We start from the raw sequence: 15,531 nt of genomic DNA on the forward strand, positions 1-15,531 counted from the left end.
GCATCTTTCCCTGCAGCTCATGGGCGGGGGGAAGGAGCAGAGCAGCCTTCCTGCTGCCTGTCTTGGTGTGCACCGTGTGCCCGGCCGCCTCCCGGCCTCGTGCCAGGGCTGAAGCTGCTGCTGGGTGCCTGCGCCCTTCCCTGCAGGGCTGGGTCACGCCGCTCAGCTGCTGCTCCGTGCAACCTCAGCCCCGATTCTGTGTGGTGGTGTCGTGTCCCCGTGCCCCCGCCCTGCATTTCTCAGACATCTCTGACCGGCGTTCGGAGCCGTCGCGCTGCCCTACTGCACGAGGAAGTAGGAGAGGTGGTGAAGGCCCTGATGCTCATTTCCAATCGTAGCTCTCTCTCTCTGGGGCCCTGCAGAGGCTGAAGCTGGAGGGAGGGTGTCTTTGTGTCCCAGCAGCTTGGCTCCGTGCTGCAGTCCCCCCTCATCCCGTCCTCCCGCATCGTGCTGCTTCCAGCAGTGATGTGAGATGGAGAGGAGGGCAGCCTGGTCCCTGCAGCTGCCTGGAAGGAGCTCTGAGTCCTTCCCTGCATATCTGGAGCGACCCCACTGCCCTTACACACCTCTCCTGCCTGCACCAATGCTCTTACTGGGCAAATCTCATTGCAAAAAAAAAAAAAAAAAAAAAAAAAAAGGTGTATTTTGGGGGGTGTGCTGATCTATTTTCTAACTCAGTGTGTCAAGTGCTGCCTGCTAGGCTGTCACGGATGCTGCCTGCACCTGTGGTTCCTGTCTGCTCTGTTCAGGTTCTTGTGAAGGAAGTGGGGGTAGGGTCAGGGTTGTTTTTTCTTCTTCTTCTTCTTCTTTTTTTTTTAAACAACAAAGGAAACTTAATTGCTTTGGAAAATGGCTGAGCTGTAGCCTCTGCCTCTGTTTGTCTGTGCTTCACCCAGCGAGCTGCTTCCTTCCTCCTCCCCTCGTGCACCTCACACATCCATGCAGTGCTGGAGCCAGCCCTTGTCTTACCTGTGTCCTGCTGTTCCCCCGAACGTGGCCACCAGTGCAGCAGGAGCTGGTCCTGGGAAGATAAATTGCCTGCAGCCTCACTGAACAGGCACTGCTCGGTCCCCATCTCTCTCCCCAAGCTTTTAGGGTAGGTAGGAAGCAGGCTGAAGACCAGAGCACGCATTTATTGGGATCAAGCGTAAAGGAACAAACTTGAGGCTCAGAGATCCACCACAGTGGTCCCACAGTGTGGGAGCTGGAGGTGACTGAACGCAGCTGTGAGGGCCTGAGCTGTCTGAATGCTGCAGTCCCCCACAACCCCAGGGTTTGGTTACAGGTGATACACACTCCTCATCAGCTCATTGCCCCGGTGGTGCTGCAGCTCCTCCACCCCTTTGCAGGGATGCCTGGAGCAGCTGATGCTGGGAGGGACCAGCCTGTCGCATCCTGCAGGGCTGTGGGAAGTGTGGGGACCTGCGTGGGGTCACCTTCAGGCAGCACAGTGCTCAGCCCCCTTCCTCACAGCCCCTCTGGAACATGGGCTGCCTCCTGGTACCCTGCTGGGCTGCTCACAGGGCTCGGCTGAACCTCCTGCACACCTTCCTCCATCTGCTTTGGCTGTGTGAGGATGGTGGTTGGGGAAAGCCAAGTCCTGCTGGTAGAGATGTTGCCTCGATGCCTCTGCTTGCTTGCTTGATTTGCTCAGTGCTGTGCTTGCTCTGTCCATGCTATCCCTGTCCTTACAGGCTCTTTTGCACTGCCGTTTATTTGGCCTGGCAGATGTGAGCTCCCAGAGGAGCTCTTGAAGCTGTGGATGAAATGGGGCAGCCCACCCCTGGCAAACAGACCTGCAGCATCTCTGGCACTCTCCCGCAGTGCCTGGAGCACCTGCAGCGTGGGATGGTGGCGTGAGGCAGCACAGAACGTCCTGGAGCAGCACACCTGGGGGATCGCCCCACCTACAGCACAGAGTCCTGCAGTGTGCCTTCATCCCTGGGGCTCACCCACACCCCACCGAGTTCTCCCCTCTGTCCACTGCCACACCAGAGCCTGTAAAGCACGGCGGGGGCTCAGGAGGACTCCGCCAGGGACACAGCCTGCAGCTGCCCCTCAGGGCTCGGCAGCTCGGCCTCCTCACGGCTGCTATCCAGGGTCTCGGATCCCTCGAAGCAGCCCGAGTCCCGGGGAATGTCCCCCTTGGGCTCCGAGGGCGAATGCTGCTCAGTGGTGCCGTCCCCTTCCTCCGCATCACTGCTTGCTGCTGGGGGACAGGACAAAACATCAAGCCATCAGCTTGCTCCTCGCCACCAAGGCTAGAGCCAGCGTGGGACATCCCTGCCCAGCCCTTACTGTCATAATCCAGGAGGAGCTCAGCAGCTGTGAGCAGCTTGGCGCGGTGCTGGGGGTCGGTGATGTTCAGCTCGTTGAGGTGGGTCTCCCTCAGCTCCTTGAAGTCCTCCAGAGTCTGGTAGCCGTTCAGCAGCAGGGTGGAGGTGTGCTCCTGGAGCAGGGAGCAGCACGATGGAGAACCCAGCCCTGCTTCAGCCTCATGCATCCCCTCTGTCCTCAGCCACGCTCAGGCACGAAGCAGAGGGACCCAGAGGATGGGAGAGCGCGGGAGCAGAACGGAGGCTCCTCTTTTCCTTCCTATGGTGCTCCGATTCTTATCCCATTCCATCCCTACTGCTCTCTTGGGCTACCCATGTGATCCCCTACCGTCCCCTATGGGCTGGGCGGGCTCTGTCCCTGCCCCACTGCAGTCCCTGTCCCCCCCCAGCCCTCACCTGCAGGTTGATGCGCTCCAGCAGCTCATGGAGGGTCTTGGGCTTGAGCCGCTTGCTCTTGGCCTGGCCTCGGCTCTTGCGGGTGGGGGCTGCCTCCTCAGGGATGACATCCACGTAGATGAACTTGAAGGAGCCCACTTTGTTGTTAAGCAGCCCCGTCCAGGTGCCCACGGGTGGCTTTTCGATGATGCCGATGATATCCCCTTTCTGATCCAAGGAATCACAGCATCATTGGGGTTGGAAAAGCCCTCTCAGATCCCCAGCCCACCCCACCGTGCCCATCACTGCGTCCCTCAGTCCCACATCCCCACAATCTGGAGCACACCAGTGATGGTGACCCCACCGCAGCTTCGGCAGCGTGACATCCAACCTGAGCCCCCCACCACCGTGCCCACCTCCCTTCAGACATCCCCAGACACCCCCTGGCCCTCACCCGCAGCTTCAGAGAGTCCTTGTCGTAAGGGCTGGGTGTGAAGTCGGTGTGTACGCGGGCTCTGCCGCAGAAGGGCCCGGTGTAGGCTGGGCTGCTGTCCTCCAAGTGCGGGCTGTCCTGGCTGGTGGAGCCGGGGCTGAGCCCCTCACTGCCTGCACGGGGATGGGAGGGCTCAGCATTGGTGCCGATCTCGGGGCCACACTTGGGGCCTGTGCTGTGCTCACCGCTGGACAGCTGGCGGCTGACAGACGGGTGCGCGTCCTCCTCCATCTCCACGTAGGACAGCGGCATCTTCTCGTGGCTCGGCTCCTCTGCGCCAGCTGAGGGCAGGGGAGATGGACACCCCTCTTCCTCCACCTCCGCCTGCTGTGGGGAGCGGGCTTGGTGCTGGGAAGTGGGGACGGCTGACCCGCAGCCCCAGGTCCCGCTCTCACCTTCCCTTCAGCCAGCGCCCGCACGGCCACGCGGCCCATCTTGCGGTTCATGGTGCGGGAGATGATGGCCCGCCACTTCTTGCCCAGCTTCATCCCACCGCTGCTGCCCTGAGCCGCCTCTTCAGGGCCTGCACCGCTGGGCTCATCCTCAGGGATCTGTGGGGAGACAGAGAGGGGAGGGCACGGGGGGCTCCCAAGGCTCCAGACTGGGGCAATACCTGGCCCCTGGGTGCCCCATGGCACGTGGGACTTGGAGAAGGGCTGCGGGTGGGGACAGACGCTTACATTCTCCTCCAGGTTGAACTCCTTCTCGCTTGTCACCGGGGAGCTGACTTTGGATTTGGCAAAGTCCTTGAAGCTGCTGGAACGCTGCAGGGAGAGCTGGGGGCGTGGGGAGGGGGTGAGGGCTCTTTGTGTTGCCGGGAGAGGCTCTCTGCTCACCCCCAGCGTGGCAGCGTTGCCCTCAACCATGGCATTGCAACTTCCCCACCCGGTTCTTCTTTTTGCCAGCTCCACTAGGCACCCATTTTATTTTCTCTCTGCTCCTGCACTGTGAGCTCTCAGTGTCTCCTCCTCATCCCTGTGTGACAGCAGCTCCCGGCACTGCAGTTGGCACCACGGCCTCACTGCACAGCCGGCCCCACGCTGGGGAGGAGCCGGTGTTGCAACAGCACTGGCACAGCGTTGGCAAACCGCGAGCTCGGGGCCGGGGGGGGTAAATGGGGGGGGCCCTGCCCTGTGCTGCACCCTCAGCAGCATTGCAGCCAAGGAGCGAGAGGGAAGTGAGAGCAGTGGGGATGCCCAGCGGGGCTCTGCAGGGCAGCCCTGCTCCGTCGGATGCTGCGCAGCCATTCGCGCAGCAGCCTGGAGCTTCTCAGCGCAGTGACCCCACTCCGCTCTGCCGGGGAGCGCCCTGCAACGGAGACTAACAAAGAGCAACGGTGCTGCTGCTGCTGCTGCTGCTGCTGCAGGCCCTGCCCGCAGGCGGAGGGCTCCGTGCCGGTGCAGAGCTGCCGGAGGAAGCGGCGGATGCACGTGATGGGGCTGCAACCTCGCGCTGCCTCGACCGCAGACACCTTGCTGGGAGCCGTGCCCGGCAGCCCCGCCATCCCCCCGGCAGGAAACGGCAGCGGCCGCCCACATTGCAGAGAACGGCGAAGAGGGGGAGCTGCTGCTGCTTCCCCGGCACGACCCCACGGGTGCCCGCAGTCGTTTAGGGGTCTGAGCATCCCCAGCCCCACATCACAGCTGCGCCCCGAGGATGCAGCCCTGCTGCCGCCCCGCGTTGTGCGGGCGCTGGGTGGCGGCGGCTGCACGTTCAGCTCCCAGCCCGAGCCGCGCGTTCGCGGGGCTGCGTGTCGTTGGCGGCTGCTGGCAGTGCCACCTCTGCCCCACTCCATCCCATCCTCCCGGACGCGCAGACGGCATCACCCGGTGCTCTCAGCCCTCAGTCCCATCGGTGAAGGAAGGCCATCCCCGGGCCGGTCCCGGTGCTCACCTTCCTGTGGCCCGGCTCCTTCTCGCCGGCATTGGAGGGCTTTCGGCGCAGCATGGTGCTGGGTGCCGGAGCACGGAGCAGCGCCTGGCGGGGCACGGACCGAAGCGTCGGCACCGCAGCTGGGAAGCGCACAGGAAGCCGGCGGTCACATGAGAGCTCCGAGCCGCTCAGCTTCGGGGCGCGCAGCCTGGGCCGGGAGGAAGGAAGCTCTCCTCGAAGCGGCCGCCCTGCCCAGCGCCCCGGAGCGGCGCCGTTTTCACACCCTCGCACCCATCCCCACCACTTCTGTTGGGCTCCGCGCGTCCCCGAGCAGAGGGCGAGGTTCCCACCGTGCCCATCACGTCCCATTGCCAGCCCCTGCGTGGGGCACAGGGTTGGGTCACGCTCAGACAGCCCCAGCGCACTGATGCACACACCCAGCATTGACGCCGTTTAAGTGCAAAGAACAAAGATTAAAAGAAAAAAAAGGACATAACGAGGAAGTGAGCAACAGGGAGAAGAAACGTCCCTGGTTGTTGGTGGCAGGATCAGGCCTGCAGCTTGGCCAGCAGCACGGAGATGAGGGAGGTGATGGCCAGCATGGCGGTGGTGGTGGAGGCAGCGCTGCTCAGTGGGAAGGGCTCAGTGTTTCGCTGCAGCCAGCTGTACTCCTCCTCCAGCTGCTGCCGCTGCAGCTCCGGCCCCACACGTGCACGGATGGTCTCATAGTAGGCGTTCAGGTACTGGATCTGCAGGCAGACACATCTCCATCTCAGTGTCCGTCCCCACCCCAGCCCCGTGCGCCCACCTCAGCTCTGCCTGTCCCGGTTCCCGTACGTGCTCCTGTGACAGGAGGCTGACGTCGATGAGGTTGCGGTCGTAGGGCACCAGGGACACCACCTCAAAGGTCAGGAAGGGCTTCTCCCCTGTAAGGTGCTGCCGGGGAAGGTCAGAAAGTGGCTGCAGCCCCCGTGGCACTGCCAGCCTCTCGCCGTGCCCGAGCCCCCCAGCCCCATGCAGAATCCTGGAAGGGGTACAGCAGTACCTTGGTCTGTGCCTCCACCACCAGCACGATGTCCTCGATGCGGATGCCGAACTCACCGTCCTGGTAGTAGCCGGGCTCTGGGGACAGTGCCCAGCACATCCTGAGCCCCGGCAGCACCTCCACCCCATCCCACCCCTGGGCAGAAAGCTGTGGACCCTTAGCACTGCCCCACAACCATCCCCACAACCCCAAGGCGGCAGGAGCCGGCTGGACGCACGCACCGATGGATGTGAACATGCCTGCAGTCAGCGGCACGTTGTTGGACTGGAAGCCCACCGGCCCTGTGAGGGACACAGGGTGGGTTTTGGCTCACTGGGACACTGCGTGCCCCCTCCCTCCTATCCCATCCCACCCCCAGTGCTCACACTCGTGCACCGAGAGGAAGTTGCCGATGCCGTGCCCGGTTCCATGGCCATAGTTGAGCCCCACTTCCCAGAGCGCCCGGCGGGCAAAGGTCTCCACTGTTCTCCCTGGAGGATGAGGAGGTGGAACAGAGCTGGGAGCAGCAATGGGACCCCTGCCCTGCTCCCACCACACCGAGCTGCACACCCACCAGCTGTGTCAGATGGGAAGATGAGGCGGGAGAGGTCAATATTGCCCATCAGCACACGGGTGTAGGCTTCCTAGAAGGGAATCAGGGGCTGAGCGCGATGCTGTGTGGGGCATCCTCCTGCCCCACGGCACTGGGACCATCCCACAGCGCCAGCACCTTCTGCAGCGAGGTCGGCGTGCCCCAGTGCACGGTGCGTGTGATGTCCGTGGTGCCATCCCTGCAAAGGGGGATGCGAGTGGGTCCCCATCACCCCACAGCTCTGCGGGTACAGAGGGGACAGGGAGCTCTACGCACAGATACTGCCCGCCGGTGTCCGCCAGGTACATCTCATCCACTGACAGCTGCCGGCTGCTGCCGTTGGCTGGGCTGGGGAAAAGGGAGAGGTGAGAACCCATCCGAAGAGTCCCCACACAGCGCATCTCCCTCCCCATCCCCACACCTGTAGTGTGCCAGCGCCGCGTTGAGCCCGCTGGCAGAGATGGACTCAAAGCTGGGCCCGCGGCTGTGCTGCTGTGCCCTGGAAGGCAGCGGAAGGGGGACGTGGCGGGGGGGTCCCTGCTGCCCCATGCCGGCTGCTCCCCCAGGTAGGCACCGACCAGCGGAGGGCATCGATGCGGCGGGCACCCGAAAACTCATCCACCAGCCCTTGCGGCACCATCTTCTCCAGCCACAGCAGGTATTGGATGACAGCCACCGCATCCCGAACCTGTGGGCAGCTCCGTGGTACCGAGAGGTGTCACCATCCCCCCCCGAGCAGCTGGCTGAAGGGATGGGCACAGCCTTACGTGGGCTGCTCGCAGCAGTTCCTGCTCCTTGGCGTTCTTCACAGCCTTGGCGTGCATCACCGGAGAGTAGCTGTCCTCCAGCAGCTTCTCCTGCACACGTGACAACGGTGGGACACAGCCAACCCATCCCCTGCCCCCAGCCCCACCGGCAGGATTTCGTGGTGAACCTCACCTGGGGGATGATGCTGTAGAGGCCGTAGGTGGTGTATTCAGTGCCCAGCCAGATGGTGACATTGCCCTGAGCGTAGTGATGGAGGTGGGCGCTCACCTGCCCGTAGTCCCACAGCTCCACGCAGAGCGGCCCCGGGCAGCCGGAGCGTAACGACTGCTGAGCCTCCGCTGTCAGCCGTGCAGAGTCCACAAACAGGCTGGGAAAGGGGCATGGTGATGGGGGGGAGGGGGTGGGGGGGGTGGGGGGGGAACCGCTGGGTTTTACTGGGAGGGGTGAGATCGATTCTGGGAAAGATGTAGGACTTGGAGGCGGGATGAGATGGGGTGGGCGCTGCAGGATGCGAGGAGCGTGTGGGGAACGGGTGGAGGGGGGGAAATCTAATGGGATAAAGGAGGAGGGTTGGGGTGAGACCCACAGCAGCCACTGCCCACCTGATGTTGGTGGTGGTCAGGAGGGTGTAGGAGTAGAAGACTGGGTTGTAGGGGATGTCGTCACCACGGAGGTTGAAGAGCCCTGCCAGGGGTGAGACATCAGAGCTGTGCCCACCCCGATGCCCCTGGGGCAGTGCCACAACCTTGGTGCTCTACTCACAGGCCGTCTCCTCCAGCCCTGAGAGCAGCAGAGCTGTGGGACTCCGCGTGTGCTCCTCCATCTGCTGCCGGATCCCAGCCACCTTCTCCTGCCAGCTGCTCCCTGGGGTGAGGGGGGGGGGGGCTCAGTGCACGGCCCTCCTCTGAGCGAGCAGAGATGGGTGAGAGGCGTACCTGTGAACTCCTCTGGGAGGCTGTAGATGTTGCTGGAAGGTAAAGGGGGTCTCTGGCTGCCCCACACTTGGTCCACAAGGTTGGTCTCCATGGGCAGCAGGGTGATGCTGGAGCCCTGCAGGGCCTCCTGGTAGCTCTTCCATGTGTCTGCAGGGAGAATGGCCCACGGGGCTGCATCATCCAGCGACCACCCTATGAGGAAGCATCCCCTCGGTGCCAGCCCACCGTACCGATGGAGAAGAGGAAGGGGTCCAGGCTGACGTTCCCCCCTGCAGGAACCAACTCCATGATCCACGTCCCGATGGACTCAATCCACGCTGCAAGGCAGAGCAGTGTGTGTGGGGGGGTTCTGGCAGTGGGCAGCCCCTCACCCCCACCTCCCTGCACTGACTGGTCCTCTGCAGCTCCCAGTTGCAGTCCAGCTGCCTCTCTGCCTGCGTCCAGTAGCGGCTGTCGGTCCACAGGGCTGCTCTGTCCTCCGTCACCACGCCGGTGCCTGGGGGGCAGCAGGTCTCAGGCATCGTTTCTCCCCCAGTCCCACTCCCCAGCAGCCCACGTCCCCCCAGGGCTGGGCACAGAGCCCAGCAGAGATGCTCCCACCTGCAGAGCCGGTGAAACCGGTGAGCCAGCCCAGGCGGGCGTCCCTGTCTGCAATGTACTCGCTCTGAGGATGGGATGGAGAGGTGAGAGGAGATCCGAGAGCCGGCACGGCGTGTGTGGGGATGGCACCTCACCATGTGGGCATCCGTGGAGGGCACGACGTAGGCGTGGATGTTATGGGCACGCATGGCGTCCCGCAGAGCGCTGAGCTGTGCCGAGCTGTTGGTGGCCGTGGGAGGCAGGTACTGGTGGCACAAAGGAACAGGCAGGAGTGGGGCTGGGCAGGGGGCCGCCGAAGCACCCCAGGGTGGGCGCGGGCTGTGGGCGAGGGGCTCACCGGGGGGTCCACGGAGCAGTCCCTGATGTCGGTCCTGGGGGAGGTGGCGAGCTGCGAGCGTCCCACGGAGCAACCTGAGGGGTTCTGAGCCTCAGCGGGAGCTCGGGCTCCTGCTCAGCCCCCGCCCGGCCCGCAGCGATGCGTGCCTCGTACCCTGCAGCAGGAGCAGCCAGGCTGCTGTCCAGCGGGAGGGCGGCATGGCTGTCCCCGCGCTGCGGGACGCGGAGGGGACGTTTGGTGCCGTGGAGCGAGCGACCGGTCCCTCCTCCTGCGCCTTTGCCCCTTGGGCGGAGGGATGCCGAGGCCCCGGGCAGAGACCGGGGGTCGTTGTCCTCTTCACAGAGCGCTTCTGCTCTCTAGATAACCAGATAAGAGCAAACAGCTCAATCAGCACCGAGTCCAAAGGTCTCCCGGAAGCAGAGGTGCGGCTGTGCCATCTCAGCCTGGCACGTCCCTGCTGGCCACGGGCGAACCAGGGGGGGCTGCACTGCCACAAAACCACCTGCCAGGGGGAGAGTGATGGCACGCACGGCCGCTCACGGCTGCATCCCGCTCAGCCCGCCCGTGCCGTCGGCCTGGAGGGAAGTGACATTGAGCAGCACGGGGTGAGGGTACGGTGCTGCCGTCCTCCGGCCCCGCTATGGAGAAGGGCAGAGCTCGGCTCCCCAGATCACATCCAGCGAAAGGACGAATCCTGCCGCGCCGGTGGGGCGCGATGTCCTCCCGCTATGGGGACACCCCTGCGGGACGGGCTCTGCGCAGCGCGGCTGCGGGGGGTGATGGGGATCTTCGGGTGGGGATGCGGCTCCAACCGGGGTCGAAGAACGGCGGGATGCCGGGTGGGTCCTACAGGAAATGAACAACGAACCGCTTTATGAGCAGCCCGCCCCGCCGATGCACCGTCCCGCGGTGTCAGTGCGAAGCTGTCGGCCACGAGATGGCACCACGACCGCACCGCAGGTCCCGGCCGTGTCCCCGCGCTGCGCGGAGGCGAGGCGACAGCGGGACCCGGAGGCATCACCGCCATCCTGCCCCTGTGAACGGCACCGAGCCGAGGCCGGGCATGTGCATGTCACCGATGCTCCCGGCCAGGCCGCTGTCACCCCGGAGACCCTCTGTTGGTCCTCCCGTGTGGTTGGGCTGTGCGGGAGCCCCTGCACGGGGCTGGGTGGGGGCACACGGTGACCACGAGGTCCCTGCGATCATCACAGCAACCGAAGTTTCTCAAGGATGCGCCATGCGGTTGCCACGGTGACCATCAGGCATCGCTTCGCTTCCGTCCTGCTAATTAACAAAACGTGCTAACGATGCTGCACATCCTCCTCCTCCTCTTCCTCCAGCCATCCCCAGGGACCCCAACCTGCTCACCGGGGGCTGCTCTGAGCTCTAGAGCGGCCTCGACCGGACGAAGCCCATCCACTGTGCGTCCGGTGGGGCCCGGCCCTCCCCCCCCGGGAGCTTTCCTCGACGACGGGCCCAGAGGAAGGCTTGGGGGAGACATCCTCCCTTTGTGGGCTATTGTTAGCCTTCCGCCACCTGCAGGGCTGTGGGGTGACTCAGGCCGGGGTGATGCGCCCGAGCAAACAGGACGTGGGGTGGGAGGGAGGGAGGGAGGGAACCCCTGGGACCCCAGGAATGCGGAAGGTGGTGTAGGAGCATTGGGGTCCAGGTTAAATCCCCTGTGAAGGGGGCTGGGGATCCATCGGCGATGCAGAGCGCTGCGGGAGGGCACAGGGCACCCACCTCCAGCTGAACCCACAGCAGCTCTGGAGCACTGCAGCTCTGTTGGGATGCAAAGCTGTTGCTTTACCTCTATCTGCCAGCAAAATCCCATCTGTGTCCAGCTGCACATCGGTGGTCACCACACCAGTGATGGTGTAGAGGTGGTTTCGGGAGGCCCTGTGCAGGCATCTCGCACCTCCACAGCCCTCACTTGCATGGAGCACCTGAAGCTGGAAAGATCCCACTGCAGGACACCCCAAGCAGCATGCCAGGAGCTCACCCTGATGGAGCTCACCTCCAAGGACAGACACCCAGCGTCCCCTCTGTGTGCCGTGCCCCGCACTGCTCTGCCCCACATACAGCAAATGAATGCTTCCTGCTGGCAGGGGAGCCTTTGGTGCTGCTGTCTGTGCCCTCTGCCATGTTCTAGGGGCTGCCTACAGCCCCCCCCAGCAAAGCATTTCCACCTTACCTCTGATGCAAAATCCCCCTTTCAGCTGAACCTCCCACCCACCAGCTCCCAGGGCTCCTCTCCAGGAACTTTTCTTTCTCCTCTTTACCCACCTCTGTGTTTGACCTGACACAGGTGCAGCCCATTGGTCTCATTAAAATCTCATGAGATTCACAAGGGCCCACATGAGGCCCCCAGGCCCCCTTGGATGGCATCCATCTCCTCCAGTTCCTCCACTGCACCACTCAGCTGTGTGACATCTGCAGCGCTGCTGAGGGTGTGCTCAGCCTCCTGTCCTTGTCACAGAGCTGTTAAATCACTCTGGTCCCCCCCGAGAGCCCTGGACACCACTGGTTGCTGCTCCTCACTTGCACACAGAGTTGTGGAGCTCTCTGGGTGCAACCCAATCAAGTCCTTATGCACTGAGCAGTTCTCCATCTGCCACATCCACGTCTCTGTCGTGCAGAGGCAGCAGGACATCCCCAAAGCTCTGGGTGAGCCGCATCAGTCTGTGCCCACCAGCACCGTGAGCACTGGGGATCAGCAGCTCCTGTCCTTCCCCCATCACCTCTGGGCTCTCTGAGCACCTCGTACAGCTTCTAGGAGGATCTGCTCCGTGAGCAGCACACCGGGCACAGCAGTGACACCGCCCGGCCTGCAGCTTCCTGGCTCTTCCTTTTTCTTTCCCCCCTTTCTCCACTTTTTCAGACAGCGCGACCCCGTCGGGCCGCCACGACTCCTCACTCAGTGGTTTGGCACCGTCACCCCCAGCTCCCCCCGGCTTCCACCCCCGGCCGCACTGCGGGCTGATGCGGGGGGCGTGGGGGGGGGGAGGGTGGGCTCAGAGCTCTTTGCCGACCTCACTCATTCTGAAGTCCCTCCCTTTGCTCCCCGGAGGATCGCGGGGCCGACCCTCCCCCCGAGCATCCTCGGCGCCCCCCGCGTCCCTTCGGATGCCACCCCCTGGGCACCCCGGGGGGCTGCAGCGCTGAGAGGGCGGAGCGGGGCGGGGCGAGCTGCGGACCCCCCTCCCCCTTACCGGCGGCCACATGACCGGGCGGGAGCGGGGCCGGGCCGGGCTCTCACCGCCTACAAATGCGGCGATCCCGGAGCGGGGCCACCGCCTCCTGCGTGTCCGTGTCCTCGCGTGTCTGTGTCCCCGCGCAGGGCGGAGCATGGCGGCGCGCCGCTGGCTGCTGGCGCTGCTGCTGCTCTTCTGCCTCGCGCTGAGCGCCGCGTCCGCGGGTGAGTGCGGGGCTGAGAGCCGTGCGGGGTCGGGGAGGGCGGGGGGAGGCAGAGCCGTCGATCCCCGGGAGTGTGTGGGGGGGGAGAGGACAAAGCGCTTTTCACGGTGGCAACAAACCGCGGACTGTCCCGAAGGCAGGGAGGCCGAACGACGGCCGGGAGCCGCCTGTGCCACCGGGTGCCGGGGGGCGGCCGCGCCGTCTCTGGTGCCATCCACGTGCTGGAGGTACCGGAGCATCTCCGCCGTCACCCCGAGCTGGGTGGCTCCGGGGTGGGGGGCTGAGATCGAAGCCCGATCGGGGCTTTGCCGTGCCCTGTGGTGACTGCGGTGGCACCGTGCAGGTGACCCGGCCATCTGGCTGCAGGAAGCGCTCGCTCTCTGGGGCGCGTGACTCCTGCCGGGAGGGTGATTGAGGAGATGCTGCCCAGCTCCTGGAGCATCCCCACCCCACGGGTGGGCAGGGCATCCGCTCACGCTGCTCTGCCATCCCCAGGGCCGCTGGGAGCGGGGCTGGACGGGATGGATCCCGAGGACGGCCTCATCCGAACGCTGGTGCGGCCACGGGGTGCGCGGCGTGGGAACGTGCGGAGGCCAGGAGGGTGGAGGCGGCTCCGCCGTCCCCGGCCACGGCTGTCCCATAAGGGCCCCATGCCCTTCTGATGGAGGTGAGTGACGTGGAGGGGACACGCGTGGCGCTGCCCACAGCTCGCTCATCCTGACGGCCTTTGCTCTCCTTGCAGGACCGCCGCCAGCGCTCCAAGGATGCATCCCCACTGCCTGCTCTGCTCGTCCCTGAGCCGGCATCGCCTCCCTGCAGCTGTCCCTGGTGGCTCTGGCACCGTGTTCTCCCAGTGCCCCGTGCCCCAATCCCGGTGTGCCGGCTCCGGGGGCTCTGCGTAAAGCACTTTGTCTGGCGGAGGAGCTCTCCGTGGGGCCCTGCCCCATCCCCTCCCGGAGGGGTCTATTTATTCCTGTGATGCTGACCCCGTGTGAGCTGCCCTGTGGGGTTCCCACCCCCCTGGGGCTCTGCAGGAAGCACTGATGTACCCCAAAAGGGCCGCAGCGGTGCCGGGCCCTGCTGGTCACCGCGTCTGTCACGTCTGTAAAGAATTGTTCTGTGTAAATACATCTTTATTATAAAGAGCTATGATGACAGTAAGCGCTTTGTGGTGATGGTGTGGTGGGAGACTGAATGAAGGGCTGGGGGACGTTCTGCAGCCTGTGGGGCTGGGGTGCTCTGTGGCCTGAGTAGGGACGCATCCCATCACTGCTCCCATGGTGCTGATTTTGGTATCGGTGCTGTGACAGCAGCCGGGCTGGGGTCTCATGCATCTCTTTAGCCAGAAGTGGTTTGTAACTCAGGGTGTGAGCACCACGATGCTGATGTTGCCGTGGTTACCGGCTACTGGGTGCAGCACCCGTGTCTGGGGTTGGGCTGCCTGGTCCTGGGCACTTCTGGTTGCTGCCATCCTCTGGTGGTTGCTGGACACCCAGCCTGCCTCAGCCCTGCACCGCGTGCTCCAGGTCCTTTCGTTTCCCTTTCTGCTGTCCCTATTCCCAGAGTCTGCGCTCCTGGTGTCCTCCTCCCTGCCATCTCTATTCTTGGTGTCCCTATTCCTGGTGTCCCTGTCTCTGGTATCCACGTCCCTGTGATCCTATTGCTGATGTCCCTGACAGCCCTGCCCTTGCCGTTCCAGTTCCCAGTGTCCCCGTCGCCGTGGGTCCTGGTAGGCAAGCAGCTGCAGGCACCTCTCCCTGGTGTCCCTCCAGGCCCACGCAGGAAGGTGGCAGCTTGGGGCTCAGCAAGCAAATCTTACACTTGGATGGGGGCTGAGCTGTGCAAAGGGACGGGACCACCCCAGAAACCCCCAAGCCAGGGCAGTGCAGTGCATGCGGGGCTCCCAAGGCCTCCATCCCCTGCAGGAGGGGTGCCGGGCTGCCCCGGGAGAGCGAGGAGGGCACGGTGGTGGGGGTCCCACAGGCAACACAGGGCTGCAGCACTGGAGGGGAGGGGTTAATGGGGCCGTGGAAGAACGGAAAGTCTGCAGCTGCGGGGCTGCAAGCAGGGGCCTGGGGGAAGCGGGGCTGGGCCCAGCTGGCCTCCATGAGCTCATCCTCGGGGACCGGGAGGGATGCACTCCCGGCCACGTGCCAGCATGATCCTGACACGCCGCATGCCTGCGCCCGCCCTGCAGAGACGCGGCTGGGTTCTTCCCTTCCGCAGGGTTTGAAGGCTGCAGCGCCGCTGGGTACCTCAGTACGGGGGTTAGGATGCGCTGCCCCCACCCAGCGGCCTCGTGGCTGCCCTGGAAGGGGGAGGCCGGGGAGGTCCCCCCGGTTGGGCTGTGGCCAGCGGTGCTGGAGGAAAAGGCTCCTGGGCCAGGAGACCGAAGGAATCTCTGGCTTTTCCTGGCCTGGCTGGCTGCCCGCGGGCAGGTGGGGGCTGCCGGGCTGCACTGCTCTCCCCGTGCTGTGCGCCGTGCCAACGCTGTGCCGTGCCAGCCTCACCTGCTGCAGGAGGGCTGAGAGGGTGGGTGCACGAGGGTGGCACCTGAGTGCCTGGCTGTGTGTGGGGTCCTGTCAGCACAGTGACAACTGGGTGCCAGAGAGCCCAACAGGGACACGCGGATGCCACCAACCGCGCTGCTCCCACTGCACAGACATCACCGCTAGGAGCACGGGCTGTACTCAATCCCCAAACACTTTGCAGGGCTCAGAGCTGCTGCCAGCTCCCAAGGAGCCACACAGCCTCGAGGACACGCAGGCCAGGCCTCGTTCTG

At 64.6% G+C, this 15,531-nt stretch overlaps 3 protein-coding genes across 5 annotated transcripts; 1 reads left to right on the forward strand and 2 right to left on the reverse strand.

The window, feature by feature from the left end:
• Positions 1–1,113: 1,113 nt before the first annotated feature.
• On the reverse strand, positions 1,114–5,201 carry SASH3 (SAM and SH3 domain containing 3). Of its 3 annotated transcripts, none has more exons than XM_042825009.1 (8): positions 5,098–5,201; positions 3,885–3,980; positions 3,600–3,755; positions 3,390–3,528; positions 3,166–3,317; positions 2,733–2,939; positions 2,299–2,449; positions 1,114–2,209 (listed from the first exon to the last, which is right to left on the reverse strand). In XM_042825009.1, exons 1-8 carry the CDS (start codon positions 5,149–5,151, stop codon positions 2,019–2,021), a joined length of 1,146 nt encoding a protein of 381 aa, XP_042680943.1. In that variant the 5' UTR covers positions 5,152–5,201; the 3' UTR covers positions 1,114–2,018. The 3 variants fall into 3 exon arrangements, with proteins under 3 accessions (XP_042680943.1, XP_042680944.1, XP_042680942.1); XM_042825010.1 differs by having other exon boundaries at positions 1,114–2,206; positions 3,390–3,531; XM_042825008.1 differs by having other exon boundaries at positions 3,390–3,531.
• A 300-nt stretch (positions 5,202–5,501) lies between these two features.
• Positions 5,502–10,045, reverse strand: XPNPEP2 (X-prolyl aminopeptidase 2). Its single transcript, XM_042825001.1, has 22 exons — positions 9,835–10,045; positions 9,486–9,688; positions 9,333–9,406; positions 9,130–9,240; positions 8,996–9,059; positions 8,787–8,891; positions 8,626–8,712; positions 8,396–8,542; positions 8,223–8,324; positions 8,063–8,144; positions 7,632–7,827; positions 7,460–7,549; positions 7,271–7,380; positions 7,114–7,191; positions 6,969–7,040; positions 6,831–6,891; positions 6,675–6,744; positions 6,487–6,591; positions 6,343–6,402; positions 6,122–6,198; positions 5,914–6,012; positions 5,502–5,825 (listed from the first exon to the last, which is right to left on the reverse strand). Exons 2-22 carry the CDS (start codon positions 9,529–9,531, stop codon positions 5,625–5,627), a joined length of 2,037 nt encoding a protein of 678 aa, XP_042680935.1. The 5' UTR covers positions 9,532–9,688; positions 9,835–10,045; the 3' UTR covers positions 5,502–5,624.
• Positions 10,046–12,554: 2,509 nt separating this feature from the next.
• On the forward strand, positions 12,555–13,865 carry APLN (apelin). Its single transcript, XM_042825052.1, has 3 exons — positions 12,555–12,750; positions 13,245–13,416; positions 13,492–13,865. Exons 1-2 carry the CDS (start codon positions 12,555–12,557, stop codon positions 13,409–13,411), a joined length of 363 nt encoding a protein of 120 aa, XP_042680986.1. The 3' UTR covers positions 13,412–13,416; positions 13,492–13,865.
• The last annotated feature ends 1,666 nt before the right edge of the window (positions 13,866–15,531 follow it).

This window comes from Centrocercus urophasianus, unplaced genomic scaffold, assembly GCF_019232065.1.
Source record: "Centrocercus urophasianus isolate 14NV4802_14NV808 unplaced genomic scaffold, USGS_Curo_1.0 seq_24, whole genome shotgun sequence".
NCBI classification, from domain to species: Eukaryota; Metazoa; Chordata; class Aves; order Galliformes; family Phasianidae; genus Centrocercus; species Centrocercus urophasianus.